Source organism: Nomascus leucogenys, chromosome 7b, assembly GCF_006542625.1.
Source record: "Nomascus leucogenys isolate Asia chromosome 7b, Asia_NLE_v1, whole genome shotgun sequence".
In the NCBI taxonomy this organism is placed as follows: Eukaryota; Metazoa; Chordata; class Mammalia; order Primates; family Hylobatidae; genus Nomascus; species Nomascus leucogenys.
Window position 1 is genome coordinate 44,600,397 of NC_044387.1, and position 23,923 is coordinate 44,624,319.

The 23,923-nt window shown below is 50.5% G+C and overlaps 2 protein-coding genes across 5 annotated transcripts in view; one reads left to right on the forward strand and one right to left on the reverse strand.

The window, feature by feature from the left end:
• The window catches only part of SLC25A18 (solute carrier family 25 member 18), a 31,243-nt gene extending 15,641 nt beyond the window's left edge, over positions 1–15,602 (forward strand). For 3 of the 4 annotated variants that reach the window (XM_012508111.2, XM_003278322.4, XM_003278321.3), the window contains 9 exons: positions 4,015–4,234; positions 5,283–5,405; positions 5,604–5,659; positions 6,833–6,923; positions 7,686–7,804; positions 11,862–12,027; positions 12,647–12,801; positions 14,309–14,384; positions 14,811–15,602. In XM_012508111.2, coding sequence (XP_012363565.1) covers positions 4,215–4,234; positions 5,283–5,405; positions 5,604–5,659; positions 6,833–6,923; positions 7,686–7,804; positions 11,862–12,027; positions 12,647–12,801; positions 14,309–14,384; positions 14,811–14,952 — 948 coding nt within the window. In that variant the 5' untranslated portion in view covers positions 4,015–4,214 and the 3' untranslated portion in view covers positions 14,953–15,602. The remainder of the gene's footprint in view (positions 1–4,014; positions 4,235–5,282; positions 5,406–5,603; positions 5,660–6,832; positions 6,924–7,685; positions 7,805–11,861; positions 12,028–12,646; positions 12,802–14,308; positions 14,385–14,810) is intronic. The other variant, XM_030815776.1, reaches the window with a different exon arrangement.
• A 1,283-nt stretch (positions 15,603–16,885) lies between these two features.
• ATP6V1E1 (ATPase H+ transporting V1 subunit E1) overlaps positions 16,886–23,923 on the reverse strand; it is a 35,965-nt gene continuing 28,927 nt past the window's right edge. Inside the window, exons 7-9 of the mRNA XM_030815777.1 lie at positions 22,918–23,012; positions 19,243–19,330; positions 16,886–17,461 (exon numbers count right to left, since the gene is read on the reverse strand). Coding sequence (XP_030671637.1) covers positions 17,399–17,461; positions 19,243–19,330; positions 22,918–23,012 — 246 coding nt within the window. The 3' untranslated portion in view covers positions 16,886–17,398. The remainder of the gene's footprint in view (positions 17,462–19,242; positions 19,331–22,917; positions 23,013–23,923) is intronic.

Sequence of the window (23,923 nt, forward strand, 5' to 3'; positions counted from 1 at the left end):
CAGCTGCCACTGGGAATGAACTGGAAGTGGGGATTTAAACCACGCCAGAATGTCCCCATCTTCTGTTTCTTGTCCAGATGTGCTGCTTTGCTTTTCTGTACGTTTCTCCACAGACCAGCTACCTCTCCTCTGCCAACAGATCCAAGTTGTGCATGTTACGGGTCCAAACACCACATGACAAGCCCATTCTTCCAGTTTCTCAGACCAGAAACTGCACTGTCCCCTAACTGCTTCTTCTCTCTCTTGCATCTGGTCCTTGGGGAAATCCTGTTTGCCTGCCTTCAGCATATATCCACAGTTTAACCTTAACCACTCCTCGACACACTCGCGGGGGCAAGCGGCCTTCGCCCCCTGCCTAGATTACTACAGTACCTTCATTGTTCTTTCTGCTTCTCTCTTTGCCCCTCTGCTGTCTCAAAACAGCATCCAAAATGCACCTAGCAAGAGCATGTCATTCCTCTGCACAAAACTCTCCAACTTCTCTCTCTTTTTTTTTTTTTTTTTTTTTTTTGATACGGAGTCTCCCTCTGTCACCCAGGCAGGAGTGCAATAGTGTGATCTTGGCTCACTGCAACCTCTGCCTCCCAGATTCAAGCGATTCTCCTGCCTCAGCCTCCTGAGTAGCTGAGATTACAGGTGCATGTCACCATGCCCAGCTAATTTTTGTATTTTTAGTAGAGACGGGGTTTCACCATGTTAGGCTGGTCTGGAACTCCTGACCTCGTGATCCACCCGCCTCAGCCTCCCAAAGTGCTGGGATTATAGGCGTGAGCCACCATGCCTGACCAACTTCTCTTTTTATTCAGAGTAAAAGCCAACGGCCCATGAGGCTTTCCATGGTCACCCCTCCGCTCATTCGCACTGTGGCTTTGTCTTACACAGGTTCACTCCTCATTGGCCGCCTTGCTGACCCCATAGCTCGCGGGCCTTACTCTGCTCTCGGGGCCTTTGCACTTGCTCCACTGGAAATGCTCCTCCCCCAGAGGCCTTTGTGGCCCATTCCCTCAGTTCCTTAGGAACAATCCCTTTCCTGGTCAAACCCCCACTGACATCTGTCTCCTTCCCTTCTGAATTTTTTTCTCTGTAGTATTTATCACTCTGCTTTCCTTAGGATTTCCTTATCTTGTTTATCATTGTCTCCTCATCCAGAGCTTAAGTCCTTTTTTTTTTTTTTTTTTTTTTTTTGAGATGGAGTCTCGCTCTGTCCCCCAGGCTGGAGTGCAGTGGCGCGAGCTCGTCTCACTGAAAGCTCCACCTCCCGGGTTCACACCATTCTCCTGCCTCAGCCTCTCTAGTAGCTGGGACTACAGGCACCCGCCACCACGCCCAGCTAATTTTTTGTATTTTTAGTAGAGACGGGGTTTCACCGTGTTGGCCAGGATGGTCTCGATCTCCTGACCTCGTGCTCCGCCTGCCTCGGCCTCCCAAAGTGCTGGGATTACAGGCATGAGCCACCGTGCCTGGCCAACTTAAGTCCTTTTAAAAAATTTTTTACTTTCTGTTTGTTTTTTTTCTTTCTTTCTTTTTTGAGACAAAATCTCTCTCTATCGCCCAGGCTGGAGTACAGTGGCACAGTCTCTGCTCATTGCAACCTTCACTTCCCAGGTTCAAGGGATTCTTCTGCCTCAGCCTCCTGAGTAGCTAGGATTACAGGCGCCCGCCACCACACAGGCTAATATTTGTGGGGTTTTTTTTGTTTGTTTTTTTGTTTTTTTTTGAGACAGAATCTCACTCTGTCGCCCAGGCTGGGGTGCAGTGGCGCGATCTCAGCTCACTGCAACCTCCACCTCCTGGGTTCAAGCAATTCTCCTGCCTCAGCCTCCTGAGTAGCTGGGACTACATGCACGCACCACCACGCCCTGCCAATTTTTATATTTTTAGTAGAGACAGGGTTTCACCATGTTGCCCAGGCTGGTCTCGAACTCCTGATCTCAGGTGATCTGCCGTCCTCGGCCTTCCAAAGTGTTGGGATTACAGGCATGAGCCACTGCGCCCTGCTTTTTTTTTTTTTTAAGGGGGCATACGGTTTCACTCTGTTGCCCAGGCTGGAGTGTAGTGGTGTGATCTTTTTTTTTTTTTTGAGACGGAGTCTCGCTGTTGCCCAGGCTGGAATGCAGTGGCGCAATCTCGGCTCACTGCAGGCTCCGCCCCCCGGGGTTCATGCCATTCTCCTGCCTCAGCCTCCTGAGTAGCTGGGACTACAGGCGCCCGCCACCTCGCCCGGCTAATTTTTTTGTATTTTTAGTAGAGACGGGGTTTCACCGTGTTAGCCAGGATGGTCTCGATCTCCTGACCTCGTGATCTACCTGCCTCGGCCTCCCAAAGTGCTGGGATTACAGGCGTGAGCCACCGTGCCCGACTTGTGGTGTGATCTTGACTCACTGCAACCTCCACCTCCTGGCCTCAAACAATCCTCCCATCTCAGCCTCCTGAGTAGCTGGGCCACCATGGCCAGCTAATTTTTTGTATTTTTGTAAAGACGGGGTTTCACTATGTTGTCCAGGCTGGTCTTGAACTCCTGGGCTCAGGCGATCCACCCGCCTCAGCCTCCCAAAGTGCTGGAATTACAGGCGTGAGCCACTGCTCCCGGCCAAACTTAAGTCCTTGAGAACTAGAATGTGTCTTTTGTTCACTACTATGTCACCAGACCTGGAGCAGTGCCCAGCACTCAGTAAGTGTCTTCCTGAATGGATTACTGTAGCACCAAGAGAAAGACTAATGTCTCCCCCACCCCTCCTTTCTTTTCTTACCCAAAACAAAATAGCTGGAGACAGCAAAGAATTGCTGGCAGCCTGGAGAGCAGTGAGGAGTGCAGGAGAGCTGGGGACCCTAAAGCAGCTTCAGGGCATCAGAGAGAAGAGGTTCCTCAGGGCCCGGGCCAGCCTGCGCCCAAGTGGAGAGCATCGGGAGAGCTGCTCCTGACACCGCCCCTCTGGGGTTAAAGCAGCCCACTCTGGCCAGGCATGGTGGCTCACGCCTGTAATCCCAGCACTTTGGGAGGCCAAGGCGAGTGGATTACCTGAGGTCGGAAAAAATACAAAAATAAAAATACAAAAATTCGCCCGGCATGGTGGCGCATGCCTGTAATCCTAGCTACTCCAGAGGCTAAGGCAGGAGACTGAGGTTGCAGTGAGCTGAGATCGCGCCATTGCACTCCAGCCTGGGCAACTAGAGCGAAACTCCATCTCAAAAAAATAGCAGGCCCCCTCCTCAGAAGCTGTCATAATTGTTGTAGCTTCCACTTGTCAATTAGGAATATAATGTAGTTTGATTTCTCAACAAGATCACATAAATTTCAGAAAACACAGTTTAATAGCCAAAAAGTAACTGTGGAGCATCTTAAGTGGGTTTTTTGTTTGTTTATTTGTTTGTTTGTTTTTGAGACAGTCTTGATCTGTCTCCCAGGCTGGAGTGCAATGGTGTGATCTTGGCTCCACCACAACCTCTGTCTCCTGGGTTCAAGCAGTCTCCTACCTCAGCCTCCCAAGTAGCTGGGATTACTAGCCCACCACCACACCCAGCTAATTTTTGAATTTTTAGTAGAGATGGGGTTTCACCACATTGCCCAGGCTGGTCTTGAACTCCTGATCTCAGGCAATCTGCCCGCCTCGGCCTCCCAAAGTGTTAGGATTACAGGCATGAGCCACCACGCCCAGCCAACTTAAGTATTTTATTGTAGTTCTTGGACACAATGAGAGGGATTCCTAGTTCATAGCAACTCCTCTTAAAATCCTCTCCCATCCCTTCTGTTTTCTCCGGCGCCACTCTCATGCCTCTGTCCACAATGCCCCAGACATCCTTTCCTCCAGCCTCAGCAGGCTGTACCCTTCTCTCTCATTCCTCTTCCTTCTTATTTGATCCCCAGAGTCCAAAAGTTCGAGGATTCTGATTTGAATCCCAAAGTCCAAAAGGTTTAGGAAGGGAAAAAAGTGGAGTAAACAGGCCGCATGAATCCACTAGTGACATGCGTCCTCGCCCATCTGTGAGGTGAGTGTTTCTCTGACTACTTTGCAGGGGAGGAAGCTGCAGCCCAGGGAGGTCGTCACTTGCCGGGAAGGTGGCTCGGGCCAGGCTGCACTCAAAACACGTGCTCTGTCCACACTGCTACGGGGCCAGAGCCAAGGAAGCTTCCACTTCTTCCCTCAGACAGCCCCGACAGCGGCTACCCCAAGGAGCCAGCAGCCTTGTGTCCTGGGATCCCCAACCCCTGCAGAATGACCCACCAGGATCTGAGGTGAGCTCAGCTGGGGCAGCCTGAGGCCCTGGGCCCTGGGCCTGGCGGAGAGTTGCTGTGGTGACAGCACATCCAGGTTTCTGAAGAACAAGCTGAGTCCTAGGGAAGAGCAAGACCCCTGTCCCCCATATAACATACACTACATCTACTGCGGCAAATACGTACACACAAGCATCTGTGCACATATATATTATTGTTCAACATAGTTTAATTGTTTGGGTTCATCTTCTCTAACTACAGAATTAAGTTCACAGTTCCCAAATGTCTTCCTTTGTGAAAGGCCCACTATCACCTACTCTTACCACTTCCAGATAAATCCATCTCCAAATATTTTGTTCACTTTCTGCCTCCTGCCTGAAAGATAAGAAAAGTTTAGTGGGTTCCAAGGAGTCTGAGAAAGCTTTGTTTTCTATTTCCCATCTTCCAAAGCTCCTATACCCAGCAGGGTGGGGGGCCATGTTTTCTAAACTGTGGCTTTACTTTTGGCTGGAACTAGGTCACCTCAAGGGCTGACCCACTTGAAGCCCTCACTGTGGGAAGTGCCTGTTCTCTTATTATGAACGATAGCTGGCATTCCCCCCAGGCACGGTTTCCATAGTCCTCAGCAACCCTGGAGTGAGTTCCACCGGAATGCAGGCCCAGAGAGGAGAGGTCACAGTCAGGATGCAAACTCAGTTCTGCCTGACCTTCAGTCTGTTTGTGTGAGAACTGCACACGTGGCTCCAGGCCTGCGGAGGAGCCAGAGGGCGGGCCGGGGAAGCTCGGGGCAGAGAGGTGCCCTGGTGGCGGCCCATGGGGGCAGAGCTGGGCTCCTCCCAGAAGCCCCTGCAGGTCCCAGCTCCAGGGACTTCCCGGGTTGCAGCAAGATGCCTCAACCCTGGTGAGTGCGGCTGTCCTGTCTGGACCAGACCTGGGCCAGGGAGGCTGAAGAGTGTCTCTGGACACCTGTGGGGCTGGGGTTCCCCACTGTCTGTGCCCCTGCCCATTCCTGGCTGCATCCGCTCCCTAACCTGCCCCTCCCTCTGCCTCTCTCCTCCCCCGGTCCTAGCATCACAGCCAAACTCATCAATGGAGGTGTAGCAGGGCTCGTGGGGGTGACCTGCGTGTTCCCCATCGACTTGGCCAAGACTCGCCTGCAGAACCAGCATGGGAAAGCCATGTACAAAGGAATGTAGGTGCTGGCAGGCGAGCGTGGAGGGCAGAGGCGCCCGGGGGAGGGATGGGGCCCCCTTCCCTCCAGTCTCCAGGCAGCGCGCGTGAGCGTGGGGGCTGGGGATCTGGTCAGCTGGGATGTGCCCGCGGGAGCAGGGCATGGAGGCGGCTGGGAGGCCCGCTGCACACTTACTCCTACTCTGGCCTCTGCTTCCAGGATCGACTGCCTGATGAAGACGGCTCGGGCGGAGGGCTTCTTCGGCATGTACCGAGGTGGGCTTCTCAGGCCCCCTGGGAGGCTGGGCAGCAGGTGTGAGCGTATGGGACATGGGGAACTGGTGTTCCTTCCGTTGCTGCGGGGATGGGGCCAGGGCTGCCAGGGGGTCCTTCTTGATGAGCCTCTGTGCTCTTGGGTGGAGACAAAGGCAGCTCTGGGTCCTGGTAAGGCTTCCGGAGACCCACAGAGCACACCCCCGCCACCACCCCAGTAAGAGCAGGCCAGCCCACCCTACCTGCCTGCCTCTCTCTGCCTGGCTAGAAGCGAAGAGAGAGAGGCTGAAAGGGACTGAGCGAAGGGGCCTGAGCTCCTGGCAAGGAGTTCTGGGTGGCTCCTCCCCGGCACGGTCCAGCGCTGCTGCGGTCCCTGCGGGGTCCCCAGCCAGGAGGTACCTTGGACAGTGGGTCCAAAGCTGGAGTTGAGCAGGAGCTCGTATGCTTGTGCCGCCGAGAAGCAAAACACAAACCCTAGACAGCCCCGAGCTAGCAGCCAATGGGACTGGCTTGTGCGGCACAGAGGAGCGGAACCCCAGTCCCTGCGCCTGGCGCCTGTCACTGGAACTGCTGCTTTAACATCAGCGACCCCACCAGCAGCAACAAAAATAAAATGGCTTTCTGATAACCAAACTGAGGAGTCCATTAGAAAAAAATACGTAAAAAGGGGAGAATGTGGGGCCGGGCGCGGTGGCTCACACCTGTAATCCCAGCACTTTGGGAGGCCGAAGCGGGCGGATACGAGGTCAGGAAATCGAGACCACCCTGGCTAACACGGTGAAACCCCGTTTCTACTAAAAAATACAAAAAAAATTAGCTGGGCGTGGTGTCGAGCGCCTGTAGTCCCAGCTACTCGGGAGGCTGAGGCAAGAGAATGGCGTGAACCCGGGAGGCGAAGCTTTCAGTGAGCCGAGATCGCGCCACTGCACTCCAGCCTGGACGACAGAGCGAGACTGTCTCAAAAAAAAAAAAAAAAAAAAAAAAAAAAAGGAGAATGTGGTAGGGAGTGGGAAAGTGGGAATGGAAAGTTATTTCACTGAAATAGGCCCAGGAGCCCCACCTGGCCCCCAAGATGCCCTTCACTCAGAGACTGGCCTGGCTAGGGCTCAAGGGCAGACCCGGGGAACTGTTATTTCTGGGATGGTCTTGACTCCCCATCTTGTCCTTCACTTCCAGGGGCTGCAGTGAACCTCACTCTGGTCACTCCAGAGAAGGCCATCAAGCTGGCGGCCAACGACTTTTTCCGGCAGCTGCTCATGGAAGATGGGTATGGCCAGGTGGGGTGGGGTTGGATCCTTCACTGTGTGTTTTTTGGGAAAGATGGCAGGAAGAAGATTTCAAATGTGCCTCAGTATACCTGCCTGCATGCATGTAAATATGTGCACACATGGCTGAGGGCTGGTGTGTGTTTGGGCTGCTGGAGAGTGAAGGGAGAGAATGAGCTGGTATACTTTGGAAGTGTGACAGATAATATAGAGAACATACAGCATATACAGATAAATCCATCAACTAACCAATAAATTTTTAAAAATCAGCCACCAAGCTGGGTGCAGTGGCTCATGCCTGTAATCCCAGCAATTTAGGAGGCTGAGGAAGGAGGATCGCTTGAGCCCAGGAGGTCGAGGTTGCAGTGAGCCATGTTGGCTCCACTGCACTTCGGCATGGGTGACAGAGCAAGACCTCATCTCAGGAAAAACAAATCAGCCCCCAAACACTTTCTAGCTCTCTCTGTGCCTCACATTGCCCAGTGATGTTCCTGAAGGGATTAAGGACAACGCCTGGCCTGGGTAGTTTTCTCTGTCACTGTTTTCAGCTTCCATGCGGTGCTACCTCCCTAGCAGGCTTTGTTTTAAACTTAGTCCCCTGTCGGTACAGAGACCACACCTAAGGGCTAGCTGATGACTTGACCAGCTGGGTGAGTGGCAGCCACGGGTGCCATCCAGGGAAAGTCCCCCTCTCACAAGAGGGCAGCTGCACCAGGGCGGGCCTGTGGCCTGCGGCTGAAGGAGCCTGACGCCTGTTCCCATAGGATGCAGCGGAACCTGAAGATGGAGATGCTCGCCGGGTGTGGGGCTGGGATGTGTCAGGTGGTGGTGACCTGTCCCATGGAAATGCTCAAGATTCAGCTGCAGGATGCTGGACGCCTGGGTGAGGCCTGTCCCCACCTCCTATGGGAACAGTAAAGGGCTGGGATTGGAACCAGGCACATCCCACATCCCACCCTCATTTGCTAGGCTGTGTGACCAGTCAACTTTCTAGGCAGGTAGAAGTCTTTGGCCAGGCACAGTGACTCACGCCTGTAATCCCAGCACTTTAGGGGGCCGAGGCAGGTGGATCACTTGAGGTCAAGAGTTCGAGACCAGCCTGCCCAACATGGTAAAACTCCATCTCTACTAAAGATACAAAAATTAGCCAGGCATGGTGATGCACGCCTGTAATCCCAGCTACTCGGGAGGCTGAGGCAGGAGAATCGCTTGAGCCTGGGAGGCAGAGGTTGCTGTGAGCTGAAATTGCACCACTGCATTCCAGCCTGGGCGACAGAGTAAGACTCTGTCTCAAAAAAAAAAAAGTCAGGCCGGGCGCGGTGGCTCACGCTTGTAATCCCAGCACTTTGGGAGGCCGAGGCGGGCGGATCACAAGGTCAGGAGATTGAGACCACGGTGAAACCCCGTCTCTACTAAAAATACAAAAAAATTAGCCAGGCGTGGTGGCGGGCGCCTGTAGTCCCAGCTACTCAGAGAGGCTGAGGCAGGAGAATGGTGTGGACCCGGGAGGCGGAGCTTGCAGTGAGCCGAGATCGCACCACTGCACTCCAGCCTGGGCGACAGAGCGAGACTCTGTCTCAAAAAAAAAAAAAAAAAGTCTTCATTTATGGTTACCCATTTCATCAATGCTGCCAGCTCTAGAACAAATAGCAGAAACAAGAATGTTGATTCAGAGGATCAGAAAATAGTTAAGGCTTCTGCCATATTTTCTTCACAATTAGACTTGATTTCCTAAAGACTTTAAGAAATGCCAGTCGGGTGTGGTGGCTCACACCTGTAATCCCAGCACTTTGGGAGGCCAAGGCAGGTGGATTACGAGGTCAGAAGATTGAGACCATCCTGGCTAACACGGTGAAACCCCATCTTTACTAAAAATACAAAAAATTAGCTGGGCGTGGTGGCGGGCACCTATAGTCTCAGCTACTCGGGAGGCTGAGGCAGGAGAATGGTGTGAACCTGGGAGGCAGAGCTTGCAGTGAGTGGAGCTTGCGCCACTGCACTCCAGCCTGGGAGACAGAGCAAGACTCTGTCTCAAAAAAAAAAAAAAAGAAAGAAATGCCGCCCAGCATGGTGGCTCACGCCTGTAATCCCAGCACTTTGGGAGGCCAAGGCAGGCGGATCACCTGAGGTCAGGGGTTCAAGACCAGCCTGGCCAACATGGTGAAACCTCGTCTCTACTAAAAATACAAAAATTAGCCAGGCATGGTGGTGTGTGCCTATAATTCCAGCTACTCAGGAGGCTGAGGCAGGAGAATCGCTTGAACCCAGGAGGCAGAGGTTGCAGTGAGCTGAGATCACGCCATTTGCACTCCAGCCTGGAGGACAAAAGCAAGACTTCGTCTCAAAAAAAAAAAAAAGAAATGCCAATGACTGGCTCACTGAAACCTCCAGTCAGTATTGTATGCTATAGAAGCTGGCTTTTGGTAGAAAGGCATAAAAAGGGAGAAGAGACTCATTCCCATTCCTGGAAGAGAAATTTGGCCCTTTCCTAAATCCTGGTCCTCTCAGAATGATGGAATGGTGTTGGCTCAGCGTGGTACACTCCTGTAATCTCAGCTACTCAGGAGGCTGAGGCAGGAAGATCCAGAGTTTGAGCCCAGCCTGGGCAACATAGCAAGAACTTGTCTCCAGTAAAAAAAAAAAAGCAGCTGGAGGCCGGGCGCAGTGTCTCACGCTTGTAATCCCAGCACTCTGGGAGGCCGAGGCGGGCGGATCACGAGGTCAGGAGATCGAGACCACGGTAAACCCCGTCTCTACTAAAAATACAAAAAATTGCCGGGTGGTGGCGGGCGCCTGTAGTCCCAGCTACTCGGAGAGGCTGAGGCAGGAGAATGGCGTGAACCCGGGAGGTGGAGCTTGCAGTGAGCCGAGATCGCGCCACTGCACTCCAGCCTGGGGAAGAGTGAGACTCCGTCTCAAAAAAAAAAAAAAAAAAAAAAAAAAGCAGCTGGGCGCAGTGGCTCATGCCTGTAATCCCAGCACTTTGGGAGGCTGAGGCAGGCAGATTACCTGAGGCCAGTAGTTCGAGACCAGCCTGGTAAACATGGTGAAACCCCGTCTCTACTAAAAATACAAAATTAGCCGGGTGTGGTGATACATGCCTGTAATCTCAGCTACTCGGGAGGCTGAGGCAGGAGAATCACTTGAACCTGGGAGGCAGAGGTTGCAGCGAGCAGAGATCGCACCACTGCACTCCAGCCTGGGCGACAGAGCGAGACTCCGTCTCAAAAAAAGAAAAGAAAATGTGTGGATAACTAGATTCCTAGTATGAAATATTTTCCTGCTGGATACCAAACAAATCTGGGACATGACATTGGGAATAGCTTCCTTTTGGCAAGGACTTATAATCTAAGCAAAGCTTCTCAGACACTGAGATTTAGGAAAAGAAATACAGAATTTCAGTGTCGTAAATCCCATGGTTATTAATGGGCCTCACGACATTTTATTATTTATTTATTTATTTATTTATTTTTTTTTTTATTTTTTGAGGCAGAGTTTCACTCTGTTGCCCAGGCTGGAGTCCAATGGCGCTATCTTGGCTCACCACAATCTCTGCCTCTCAGGTTCAAGTGATTCTCCTGCCTCAGCCTCCTGAGTAGCTGGGATTACAAGCATGCACTACCACGTCCAGCTAATTTTTTTTTTGTATTTTTAGTAGAGACAAGATTTCTCCATGTTGGTCAGGCTGGTCTTGAACTCCTGATCTCAGGTGATACGCCCGCCTCGGCCTCCCAAAGTACTGGGATTACAGGTGTGAGCCACCGTGCCCGGCCACCTCACAACATTTTAAATATGGTATAATTCCATTCTAATGAGTAATATTGAACTTATCAAATGATGGGCTCTGAATGATTTAAAGAATCAAATTTTACCAAATAGGGAAGGGTGGGAAGGACCTGCTCACCTTATCTTGGAGGACGAGCAGGAGGAGGTGCCCTGGGAGCCTGAGGGAGAACATTCCATCCTATTAGCATTTTAGGACACAGGAATTTCACTATGTTCTGCCTAATGGTGGAAAGCAACAAATTATTTTTGTGTCTAGAAATCACCTAGGCCGGGTGTGGTGGCTCACGCCTGTAATCACCAGCCTGACTAACATGGTGAAACACCATCTCTACTAAAAATACAAAAATCGGCCGGGTGCGGTGGCTCACGCCTGTAATCCCAGCACTTTGGGAGGCCGAGGCGGGTGGATCACGAGGTCAGGAGATCGAGACCATCCTGGCTAACACGGTGAAACCCCGTCTCTACTAAATATACAAAAAAAATTAGCCGGGCGTGGTGGCGGGCGCCTGTAGTCCCAGCTACTCAGGAGGCTGAGGCGGGAGAATGGCGTGAACCCGGGAGGCGGAGCTTGCAGTGAGCCAAGATTGCTCCACTGCACTCCAGCCTGGGAGACAGTGAGACTCCGTCTCAAAAAAAAAAAAATCAGCCAGGTGTAGTGCACGTGCCGGTAACCCCAGCTACTAGGGAGGCTGAGGCAGGAGAATCGCTTGAACCCAGGAGGCAGAGTTTGCAGTGAGCCGAGATCACATCACTGCAAAAAAATAAATAAATAAAATAACTAAAAATAAAAATGATCTACATAGGCTGAGAAATGGTTTAGAAATGGAAGCCAGATCAAAACCAGTTTTAATGGGAGGGTAAGGAATGGAGCCCTAAGGAACGTGGCGGAGAAGCAAGTGGGCCAGGCTGTGGCCGTGCTCTTGGGAAGTGTTCTCAGCATTGGGATAGCTCCTGAGATACTGTAGACCTTAGGAAGACGTCCTCAGAGCCAAAAATTAACATTCTAAAATTAGGACATTCTTCTGGATGCCAGCTGAGGTGTCAGCCTGGCCTCTGAACTGTCCCAGGGGCAGGGATTGAGAGCCACACTCAGGAGTGTTTTGTAGCATCTGTTGGGGACCAGGTGGTGATGGGGTCTGTCCTTTCCCTTCCAGCCGTCCATCATCAGGGCTCGGCCTCAGCACCCTCCACCTCCAGGTCCTACACAACTGGTTCAGCTTCCACCCACAGGCGACCCTCTGCCACCCTCATTGCCTGGGAGCTGCTCCGCACTCAGGGCCTGGCTGGCCTCTACAAGGGCCTGGGTGCCACTCTCCTCAGGTGAGCCTTTCTTCCGGTTCCCTAGGACAAGTGCACGGGGGAGGGCACGAGGGCCAGAGAGCTGGTTGTCCCTATCTGCCTCTGTGTCCTTCCCAGAATATCCAAACCCAGGTGAGCAAATGATTTCCATGCTTCCTGTTTTGTCCAGAACTGGCCAGGGTGGCACAGAATGGGTACCTAGAAGACTAAAGTTTTAGGCTGCATAGTGATGACCAGGCCCACAGGAAGACTGGGTGTTTTGTGGCCCAAAGGCACCTAAGAAAGCCCTGTCTACAGAGGACCGCAGACTTCATAGTAATGAGTGGCCATGCCCCTCATCTTCCCTTGGCCTGCCTGCCCCTGTACGGAACGCATTTTCCGCCTCAGACTTGCCTCTGGCAGTCAAGAGGCTGCAGGTGCTGCAGGGCAGAGGAAGGAGCTGGGAGGGCGGGACAGATGGCAACAGCTCTTTTGTCCCCTGCTGTCCCTCACCCACGCTCACGGGGCACCGAAAAAGGGCTGAGTCCCAGTGGCTCCTCTCACTGTAAGCCCCATAGCTCACAGCAAAGCTCATTGTCTCACCTTGGGTGGCAGCCCCAGGGCAGCTCGGAGCTCAGTGTTTCTCCTTCCTCTTCTGCAGAGATATTCCCTTCTCCATCATCTACTTCCCACTGTTTGCCAACCTTAACAACCTGGGGTTCAACGAGCTCGCTGGTAAGGCGTCCTTTGCACATTCCTTCGTGTCAGGCTGTGTGGCAGGTTCCGTAGCTGCGGTCGCAGTGACGCCTCTAGATGGTAAGGAGGTGGGAGACGTGTCCTTTCTATGGGATAAACAGTAATTTTGCACTTATAGATGAAACAGCCCGACCCTGGAAGCCATACTGGGTTGCAATCTGGCTGCTGGCAGAGGCTCACTAGAGGCCCTCACGGAGAAAGTGGGGTCCAAGAGACCTTCCTTCTGTTTCCCATCCCTGACACATCCCCTCACCTTCAAGATGCTGATTCCTTTAGCTTTTTATCCCCTCAGAAGAGTTGTGAGCCCCAGCTATAAATTATTGCTGATGTGTTAAAATTTGGGGCTGGCCAGGTGTGGTGGCTCACGCTTGTAATCCCGGCACTTTGGGAGCCCAGCACTTTTGGATCACCTGAGGTCAGGAGTTTGAGACCATCCTGGCCAACATGGTGAAACCCCATCTCTACTAAAAATGCAAAAAAATATTAGCTGAGTGTGGTGGCGGGTGCCTGTAGTCCCAGCTACTTGGGAGGCTGAGGTAGGAGAATCATTTGAACCCAGGAGGTGGAGGTTGCAGTGAGCCAAGACCACACCACTGCACTCCAGCCTGGGCGACAGCACAAGACTCCATCTCAAAAAGTAAATACATACATAAAATTTGGGGCTAATGGCGGGAGCTAATCCCAGCATGAGAAGACAATGCTTCCCTCCCGTGTTAGGGCCGCCTCTAGCTCCCTAAACTTGCGGGTAGACTTCCTATACCAACAGTAACCTGGCCAGGTGCGGCGGCTCACACCTGTAATCCCAAAACTTTGGGAGGCCGAGACAGGAGCCCAGGAGTTTGAGACACGCCTGGGCAACAAAGTGAGACCCTGTCCCTAAAAAAAAGTCCAAACATTCGCTGGGTGTGGTGGTGCACGCCTGTAGTCCCAGCTACTTGGGAGGCAGGGGTGGCAAGATCACTTGAGCCCAGATGGTTGAGGCTGCAGTGAGCTGTGACTGTGCCACTGCACTCCAGCCTGGGCAACAGAGCGAGACCCTGTCGCAACAAAGCCGAACAAAGCCACAGTAACATGACTCATTTATTTTGTAGCTGAGGCCCAAAGAGGAAGACCTCCACTTACAGATCACACAATGGCAGAACTGGCCTCATGACTGTTTTTTTTTTCTTTGTTTTTGAGACGGAGTCTTGCTCTGTTGCCCAGGCTGGAGTGCAGTGGTACAGTCTCAGCTCACCACAATCTCCACCTCCCTGGCTCAAGCGATTCTCCTGCCCCAGCCTCATGAGTAGCTGGGACTACACGCACGTGCCATGCCCGGCTCATTTTTGTATTTTTAGTAGCGATGGGGTTTCACTATGTTGGCCAGGCTGGTCTCAAACTCCTGACCTTGTGATCTGCCCACCTCAGCCTCCCAAAGTGCTGGGATTACAGGCATGAGCCACCGTGCCCAGCCTATGAGTCAGTTTTATATGTGGTGGCTCTAAAGGAGGACCCAGCCCCTTAGTGTTGAGGGGAGGACACCGAAAGTAAGCTGTTCACTACTTACTTTAACTTTTACTTGATTTAGTTTTGAAAACTCGAATCCAAACCCTCAAGAAAGGCCTGGGTGAGGACATGTACAGTGGGATCACCGACTGTGCCAGGTGAGAGCCAGTGTCCCCTCAAATGGTGGCTGGGACAGGTTCCTCTGAGTGGGTGTCTGCCTACACCAGATTTAGAGACCAACTTTAATGCTGGGCTCTGGGTTTCTTTGAAGTCTGTCTTTCCCTCACCTCTCAAAGAAAACAATGTACTGGGAGCCTTTTTCTTCTTCCTGGCATCCCTACAGCATCTCTCACCAAAGATTCTAGCCACATCAAGCCTATTTGCAAGGCCTTGACCCAACTGCATAAGTAACCAACCTGCATGCACCTAGCGGGCGAGGCACAGCTCCCACACTGTTGGCCTCTTGCTCTTGTTGTGGAAGGCACTATTCTCATATGAGAGGTGCACAAATGGAGAGGCTGCCACTGAGGGCTGCTTGCAGAATGCCCCTGCCCATCAGCTCACTGGCTCTTCTTTCTCCCCAGGAAACTCTGGATTCAGGAGGGACCATCTGCCTTCATGAAAGGCGCTGGCTGCCGGGCGCTGGTCATAGCACCTCTCTTTGGGATTGCTCAAGGGGTCTATTTTATTGGGATTGGAGAGCGCATCTTAAAGTGTTTTGAGTAGACAGAGCTGGAGGTCAGGTCCTTGCGCTCGCCGCCCTCTCTCTAGCCCATCTGACTTAGCCTAGAGGGGGCAAGGGCAGGCGGGGCCACTCTGGCCTGCATGGTCCTCCGAGTTGTAGTGCTACCTCAATCTCGGGAGAAACAGCCCTATATTCTAACAAGTTGAGCACAGCCTTCTTCGCCTTTGTGTCTACGCTCGTTTTCCTTTGTGGGCACAGCTACCAGGGGCTTTCGGAAGCCCCTAACCACCTACTTTCCAACAAAAATGGTACTTTCGTTGTATTAATTGCAGGACCTTAACAGGTAGTCACAATAGAAGGGTTGTTTCTACATTTTAACATTTCTATTTCACAGTCAAACTCGGCATTCTTCAGTCAGCTTGAGGATTTAGCATTGTTAATCTTGGACTCTATAACTTATGAGTCCTAGCACTGATTTTGAGGAAAACGAAGATCAGAAGTTCAAGGGACCGTGAAAGCCCTCAGAGTCAGCACCTAGTTTGAGACCAAGCACCCTTTCGAATCCCTGGATGGCTGAGGGGGCTGAGGCCGGCTCTGAATGGGCAGCCCAGCCCCTCCCCCAGAGCCCAGGCTCTTGCACACCCCTCCCTGTAACTGAGGAACACTTTGAAATAAAGGTGAACGGTTAAAATCACATCTGTTCATCAGTGGGTACAACAGACAGGACGCAGTGAATGGCATCACCACCTACTTTTCTACATCCATTTCAAAACCAAACATTAAAAAGGACACAGAAGCAGACCCCCGTCACTCTTCAAACTGTTACTTATGGGGGTGGAGGAACACAGCCATAGGGAAATATCTGCTTGTTAGTGACACTGGGTTTTAAGCCTTGATTCTATCCCTTCATAAGTGAATCGTCTTGAGGAGCTGAGTTTGCTGTGAGAGCCCTCCTCACGCACCTCGATTCCTCCCGCAAAGGCTGCTACAGGGGAGATAATGTCACAGCAGCGGGGCCAAGTCCTAAGAAAATCAGCACCTGCTGCAGAAGCTGGTGTTTACAACAGTCCCACCTACTGTGAAACCTGGGCTAACGAGGAAGAGGATGGTGCTAACATGGCCAGCCTTGGGGGCCCCACTCTCTGTTAATGAGAACTGCATTTGAGTATGGGCCCTGGAGACAGACCTCAGTTCAAGTCCCAGCTCCACCATGTACTAGCTGCAAGGCCCTGGGCAGCTCTTAGTCATCACCTATGGAAAAATAAAACATGGGACAGGGAAGGAAGAACAGGGCCTCTGTGAAAGGATCTGGTTCCAGCACAGTGACCTGCTCCAAAATAACGGTTTTTTGGGTCTGGCGCCGTGGTTCACGCCTGTAATCCCAGCACTTTGGGAGGCCGAGGCGGGCAGATCACAAGGTCAGGAGATCGAGACCATCCTGGCTAACACGGTGAAACCCCGTCTCTACTAAAAATACAAAAAATTAGCTGGGCGTGGTGGCGGGTGCCTGTAGCCCCAGCTACTCAGGAGGCTGAGGCAGGAGAATGGGGTGAACCCGGGAGGCAGAGCTTGCAGTGAGCCGAGATGGCACCACTGCACCCCAGCCTGGGCGACAGAGCGAGACTCCGTCTCAAAAAAAAAAAAAAAAAAAAAAAAAACTTGGTTTTTCTCACCCGGGCAACATAATAAAACTATTTCCTCAATACAGTTGTGCAGCCCTTCTAGAGGCCAGGTCACACTGAAGAGCCATGTGGGGTGTGTGGAAGATCGCAAGGGTGGAAAGAATGCTCCCGGTGATGGGCTGGACAACCAGCAACAGCCCAGGGGACCTCCAGAGGGTTAACGGGTCCAGGTGCTGACAGCTGTCACCATCAAGTGCCACGGGGATTGGGAAAATACTTCTCTCTCTTCTAGGTGCCTCAGTAAGAATTTGACTCTGTCAAAACCTAAATTTGTAGTGCCTTACGCTAGAAATCACATTAAATCCGCATAACTCTTTTAATAAATAAAGCATATTCATGGCTTAGATTTTAAATCACATTTACAGATGAGGGAAAACTTCTAGGCCTAAACAGGTAACAGTAAAGCAACTACTGCTGGAAGGAGTGGTGTGCTACATGCGCCTTAAGCCTCAAGAGTGGGGACTGCAGGGCCAAACACCAAACACATCACCTTTAGGCCAGACGGAGAGTGGAGACCCAGGAAGCCCATGCAACCACCATCTGCCCCCTCCCCTAGTGCTGCAGAACCAGCTGGACACTGTCACTTTCAAATGAACTGGAAGGGGGTCCTGATCATATTACATGAAGCTTTCCACCATTGTTAACAATTAGGCAAGGCATGAGTGACAGAGGGGCATCGCTGATAAATACAGAGCAATACTGGGGCAGTGAAGAGGAAGCTACAGAGACATTCGTGTTTCTTCAAATATCAGAAGCTTCCACATCACAGCAGGAGAGCTGAGGACGAGCTCCATCTCCTGAAGGCTTAGTCCAAAAACTTCCTGTTGGCATTTGCACCAAACAAGGCTCCCCGGACTTCTGGCATCATCTGTGGAGAGAAAGTATAATATATACGCAATGTCAGCTGAAGAAGTTATAGAGCCCTGCACATCTGTTTTTTTTTTTTTTTTGAGATGGAGTCTCGCTCTGTCACCCAGGCTGGAGTGCAGTGGTGCTTCTCCGCTCACTGCAAGCTCACGCCATTCTCCTGCCTCAGCCTCCTGAGTATCTGGGACTACAGGCACTCGCCACCACACCTGGCTAATTTTTTTGTATTTTTAGTAGAGACGGGGTTTCACCACGTTAGCCAGGATGGTCTCGATCTCCTGACCTCGTGATCCACCTGCCTCGGCCTCCCAAAGTGCTAGGATTACAGGCATGAGCCACCACGCCCAGCCAGAGTGCTGCACATCTTAACCACAGGTGGAAAGCCATGAACCTCTACATGGCTGGGAAGGACTCACAAAGCCACGCACATCAAAGCCACCCTTTCCTTCCCTGAAGCACAGTACCGCATTCCTTGGTGAGAAACTTAACTCATCCCAAATCCGGGGTTCAGACTGCTTACAAAAGGGACACATTGAAGAAAAAAAAAAAACCTAAAGTCACTACTATCTCAGACTTAACTCATCATCATCATCTCACCACAATATGCTAGGTCACCTACGCTCTTTCTTCAGTAAACATTTACTGAGTGCCTACTATGGCCACAGCAGCCGCAAAGAACACTTCCAATGCCAGCTTAGGCTGGAAGCACTTGCTACAGCCACTGATGAATCCTTAGGAGAACTTAACCCTGGACTTCCAAGGCTCGGCTGTCCAACAGGGCAGCCCTAGCTACAGGTGGTTATTGTGTGTGGAGAAACTGAATTTTTCGGTTTAAATATCCGTAAGTGAGTAGTGGCTATGACACTGGATGGGACAGTGGCTACTAGGAAACAATGTTCTGAGGTTTAAGTTACCAGAATATGAAAAAATCAAGGTGCAAGTGCTTTAGTTATAAGACAAGTATCTGCATAAACAGTAAATCGCATATCTAGGTCAGGGAATAACTAGGTTAGCAGCCACAGCAACAGACTACCACTAGAAGTCTAGAAGATGCCCAGCATTTTAGAACAAATGGAATTTTCCTGGCTTGTTTCCTAGAGTTCATGTGTACAAATCTGGACACATCTGAAAAGCCAGCAGCTTTATGATAATTCCTTTAAATAAGTATTTGTGTCTGAGCATGGTGGCTCACACCTGTAATCCCAGCACTTTGGGAGGCCAAGGCGGGTGGATCACCTGAGGTCAGGAATTTGAGAACAGCCTGGCCAACATGGTGAAACCCTGTCTCTACTAAAAACACAAAATTAGCCAGGTGTGGTGGCGTGTGCCTGTAATCCCAGCTACTTGGGAGGCTGAAGCAGGAGAATCGCTTGAACCTGGGAGGTGGAGGTTGCAGTGAGCAGAGATTGCACTCCAGCCTGGGCAAAAGAGTGAAACGCCATCTCAAAAAAGCAAAACAAAACAAAAAAACACAAGTATTTGCTTTAGTTCCCATCATTCCTGTTAGAGAAAGAACTTGTCAGCACTTTACATGTAGTAAAATGGACGTATTCGAATCCTAGGTCAACAAAACCCTTGTTCTGACCCCAAATTCACCCTCATGGAAATGTTACCACCTCAGCAAAAATGCTACTACATGCCCAATTCTCATTCTTTTTGAGAAAATGTCCAAAAATGTGGAAAGACAGCAACAAATCCCAAATACCAGTGAATGGACACGTGTTCTCTGTCCCGCTTCAAAGTAACAGCAGACCAACTACCAAGAAGTACTCCCACACTCACCTGCTGGGCTATGAGATCCAGCCGGCTTTCCAGGGTGTTGGAAACCTTTATTTTACGATCCCCATTATAGATCTCAACTCCACCAGCTCTGCAAAATAAAAGCACAGAAAATAATCATTTTCAAAGACTTGAGAAAGACACACGGCACCCTTTACTTCCGCAGAGGAATGCCCTTGTCTTGGTGTGCAGACTGCGCAACCCAAGCAACAGGCTTGAAAGGAAGTGAAAAAGCTTCTGAAGATGTAACGCACAGTTGGTTTCAGGAAACCCCAGTCCCCGCCCAGATGTCCATTATATGAAACAGTGTAGTATTTGCATACAACCATCACACATCCTCCCCTATATTGCAAATCATGTCTACAGCACTTAAAATAGCTAATACAATGTAAATGGTTGTTATACTGTAGTGTTTAGGGAGTGAAAAGAAAAAGTTGGTTGAATTCACAGGTGTGGACCCCAAAGATACAGAGAACTGACTGTATTCATCTCAATAACTGTCATTTACCAAGTGACACTATGTGTCAATTTGTTTTTTTTTTTTTTTTTTTTGAGACTCGCTCTATTGCCCAGGCAGGAGTGCAATGGCGTGATCTTGGCTCACTGCAACCTCCGCCTCCTGAATTCAAGCAATTCTCCTGCATCAGCCTCCCCAGTAGCTGGGATTACAGACACCTGCCATCATGCCTGGCTAATTTTTGTATTTTTGTAGAGACCAGGTTTCACCATGTTGGCCAGGCTGGTCTCGAACTCCTGACCTCAGGTGATCTGCCCACCTCTGCCTCCACAAGTTTTGGGATTACAGGAGTGAGCCACCGCGCCCGGCCTGTGTCAATTTGATTTTATGTTACAAAACCTGTTTTAATTATCACAGCCAGCCCTCCCCAACAAAATGAAAAAGAGGATTTCATCTCAGTTTGCAAATCACTCAGTCCTCATCTGAATGTTTTCTTAAGCCCAATCCTGCTCATTACTGATGAGGCTCTATCATGACTGCATGTGTGTCTGATAAAAGATGCCACTGCTGGCCAGGCGTGGTGGCTCACCCCTGTAATCCCAGCACTTTGGGAGGCCGAGGTGCTCCCAAACTCAAGTTTGAGGCCAGCCTGGCCAACATGGCGAAAGCCTGTCTCCACTAAAAATACAAAAATTAGCTGGGCATGGTGGGGCGTGCCTGTAGTCCCAGCTACTTGAGAGGCTGAGGCAGGAGAACTACTTGAACCCAGGAGGCAGAGGTTGCGGGAAGCCGAGATCACACCACTGCACTCCAGCTTGGGTGATAGAAAGAGACCCTGACTCAAAAAAAAAAGAGGCCGAATGCAGTGGCTCACGCCTGTAATCCTAACACTTTGAGAGGCCAAGGTGGGCAGATCACGAGGTCAGGAGATTGACACCATCCTGGCTAACATGGGGAAACCCCGTCTCTACTAAAAATACAAAAAAAATTAGCCAGGTCTGGTGGCGGGCACCTGTAGTCCCAGCTACTCGGGAGGCTGAGGCAGGAGAATGGTGTGAACCCGGCAGGCGGAGCTTGCAGTGAGCCGAGGTTGTGCCACTGCACTCCAGCCTGGGTGACACAGCGAGACTCTGTCTCAAAAAAAAAAAAAAAATTAAAAATTAAAAATAAATAAATAAATAAATAAAAAATGCTATGAGGTTGGTGCTAAACGTCAATTTACAGATAAGGGAATCAGGGCTCACTGCTATGGTTTGAGTCTGTTCCCTCAGAAACTAATGGTGAAATTTGATTCTCAATGTGGCAGTGTTGGGAGGTGGAGCATAGTAGGAGGTGTTCAGGGCTCAGGGGCAGATCCCGAGGCAATGAATTGTGGTGAGGGCCTGGATTCTAGCTCCGACAGGACTTGACTGTGAGCAGAGGGTGGGCTGGTATGAGAGGAAGTCTGGCTCCCTAGGCTCTCCAGCCTCCTCTCTCGCTATGTGGTCTCTACGCACACACCCACCCCCCTTCCACCTTCTGCCATGAGTGGAAGCAGCCTGAGGCCCTCACCAGATGCAGCTGTCCAATCTTGAACTTTCCAGCCATGAGAATCATGAGCCAAATAAACCTTTTTTCTCCATGAATTACCCAGCCTTGGGTATTCTGTTATAGCAACACTAAATGGACTACACCACTCAGTGTAACTGAATAAGCGAGTCCAAGATGACCCAGGTAGTAAGTGGCAGAATGAGGAATCAAACCCAACTCTGACAGCAAATCTTATGAGTTTATATACCTTTTCCATTTATAGAGCATTTTCACATGTACTATCTTATCTTTTTTTCTTCACTGCATGAAACAAAAAAGCAAAAAGCAATGATCCTATTTTACATATGATGAATTCAGTCTCTAGGTCCCGTAGTAGCAAAAGGCCAAGATAGGACTCAAACCTAGGTCTTACATTCCTAAGTCTGATAATCAACTAACTTCAAAATGTGTCCAAGGCACCAGGCGCGGTGGCTCACACCTGTAATCCCAGCACTTTGGGAGGCCAAGGCAGGTGGATCACGAGGTCAGCAGATCGAGATCATCCTGGCTAACATGGTGAAACCCCGTCTCTACTAAAAATACAAAAAAATTAGCCGGGCGTGGTGGCAGGCGCCTGTAGTCCCAGCTACTCAGGAGGCTAAGGCAGGAAAATCGCTTGAACCTGGGAGGCAGAGGTTGCAGTGAGCCAAGATCATGCCACCATACTCCAGCCTGGGTGACAGAGCGAGACTGTCTTAAAAAAAAAAAAAAAGTGTCCAAGGGACTTTCTTCAATGTTAGTCAGTAGTGTGGCTAGGTGGCCTCAGACAGGCCAGTGAAATCGAGAAAATGACACTGGCTCTCCCCTTGTCAGGAGTTTCTACTGCCTACCCGAACTACATGAAGCTTATTAGGGACACTGATCCCAGAAATGTTCTGTCATTTTCTCACAGTCATAAAAACACCACTCATACTTGCAATTCTCTCTCTAAGGAACCTAACTACTAGGCATACACAATTCTTGTTTTGATAACTATTACCTAGAAGGAGGGAGTATGTACCTCAGCATCCAATAAAGAGATCTGGTCCCAGCTTTCATTCTGGGGGCCACCTCCCGGCAGAAGGAATGCAGTGACCATAAACCAGACTTTTTTCTTTTTTTTTGAGATGCAGTCTTGCTCTGTCGCCATACTGGAGTCCAGTGAGTGACGTGTTCTTGGCTCACTGCAACCTCCGCCTCCTGGATTCAAGCAATTCTCCCGCCTCAGCCTCCTGGGTAGCTGGGACTACAGGCGCGTGCCACCACGCTCAGCTAATTTTTGTATTTTTAGTAGAGACAGGACTGGACTGTGAGCAGAGGGTGGACTGCTATGATAGGGAGTCTGGCTCCCTAGGCTATGTTGGCCAGGATGGTCTCAATGTCTTGAACTTGTGATCTGCCTGCCTCGGCCCCCCAAAGTGTTGGGATTACAGGCGTGAGCCACCGCGCCCGGCCAAACTAGACTTTTAGAGTATGTTTAGCCAGCCAACAAGGGAGAGCAAGAGAGCGCTGCGAGAACAACAGAAACAGCTGCAAGTAGAACACATCACAGCTCTAGCCTTGTGTCTAAGAGTGCATTGGTGAAAATACCATTTTAAAAAGGCCTGGTATAAAGGCCACTCTCCCAGGGAGAGAACGTAGCTATTAGAGAGAAGGTAGCTGTTACTCCTTACATGTCTTCAGGCAGGTAGGACTCCTGGTCAATTTGGACATCAACATCGTTTTTGGTGGCAATTTTGTACATAGGGATTGCCTTCTGCACTGCAGCCTGGAAATACAGAACACAATGAGAGGTGTCACTAGAAACTATGAAGCAGGTATCCAAAAACTCAACAGACTATACGAGCAAGGATACTTCCATTTATCCCATGTAAAAGAACAGAGGCACTGCTGGTGGGAATGTAAAACGGCAGGGCCACTGAGGAAAAATGACAGTCTGCACACAGGAGGGAAGAGATGCGAATGGTTTCTGTCAAGATTTAACAGGGCTTGGCAGGTGATTAAACACACCAGAGGCCATTATTAGATTTGAAACATGGATCAGCAGGAGGAAGATACATTATTCCCCCAAACTGAGAGTGTTAGAAGCTGGGGGTAGGGAACGAGAGAAGGGAGGGAAGAGAAGTTTGGCTGCTGACATGAGCTTAAACTGGCAGTTGCAGATGAGGGGGAGACAGCAGGCACCAGAAACAGCGGTGCCATGCCATACCCATAAGGATGGTTCTGATCAAAATAACAGTGTAACAGGTCCTCAAAAAATGAAGCACAGAATTACCACATGATCCAGCAATTCTACTTCTGGGTATACAGACAAATGGACAGAAAGCAGGACAGATATCCGTATACCTATGTTTGCAGCAGGATTATTCACAATAGCCAAAAGGTGGGAGTAACTCAAGTGTCCAGTGACAGATGAACGGATAAACGCAACGTGGGGCATCCGTACCGTGGAATATTATTCAGCCTTACAAAGGAAGGCCATTCTGACCCACACTACAGGGACCTTGAAGGCATTATGCTAAGTGAAACAAAACAGTCACAAAAGGACAAATACTGAATGTTTCCACTTATATGAGGTGAATGGGGGAGAGGAGAGGAGAGGAGAGGAATAATGGAGAGTTAGTGTTTAATGAGCACAAAGTTTCAGTATGGGAAAATGGAAAAGTTCTGAAGATGGAT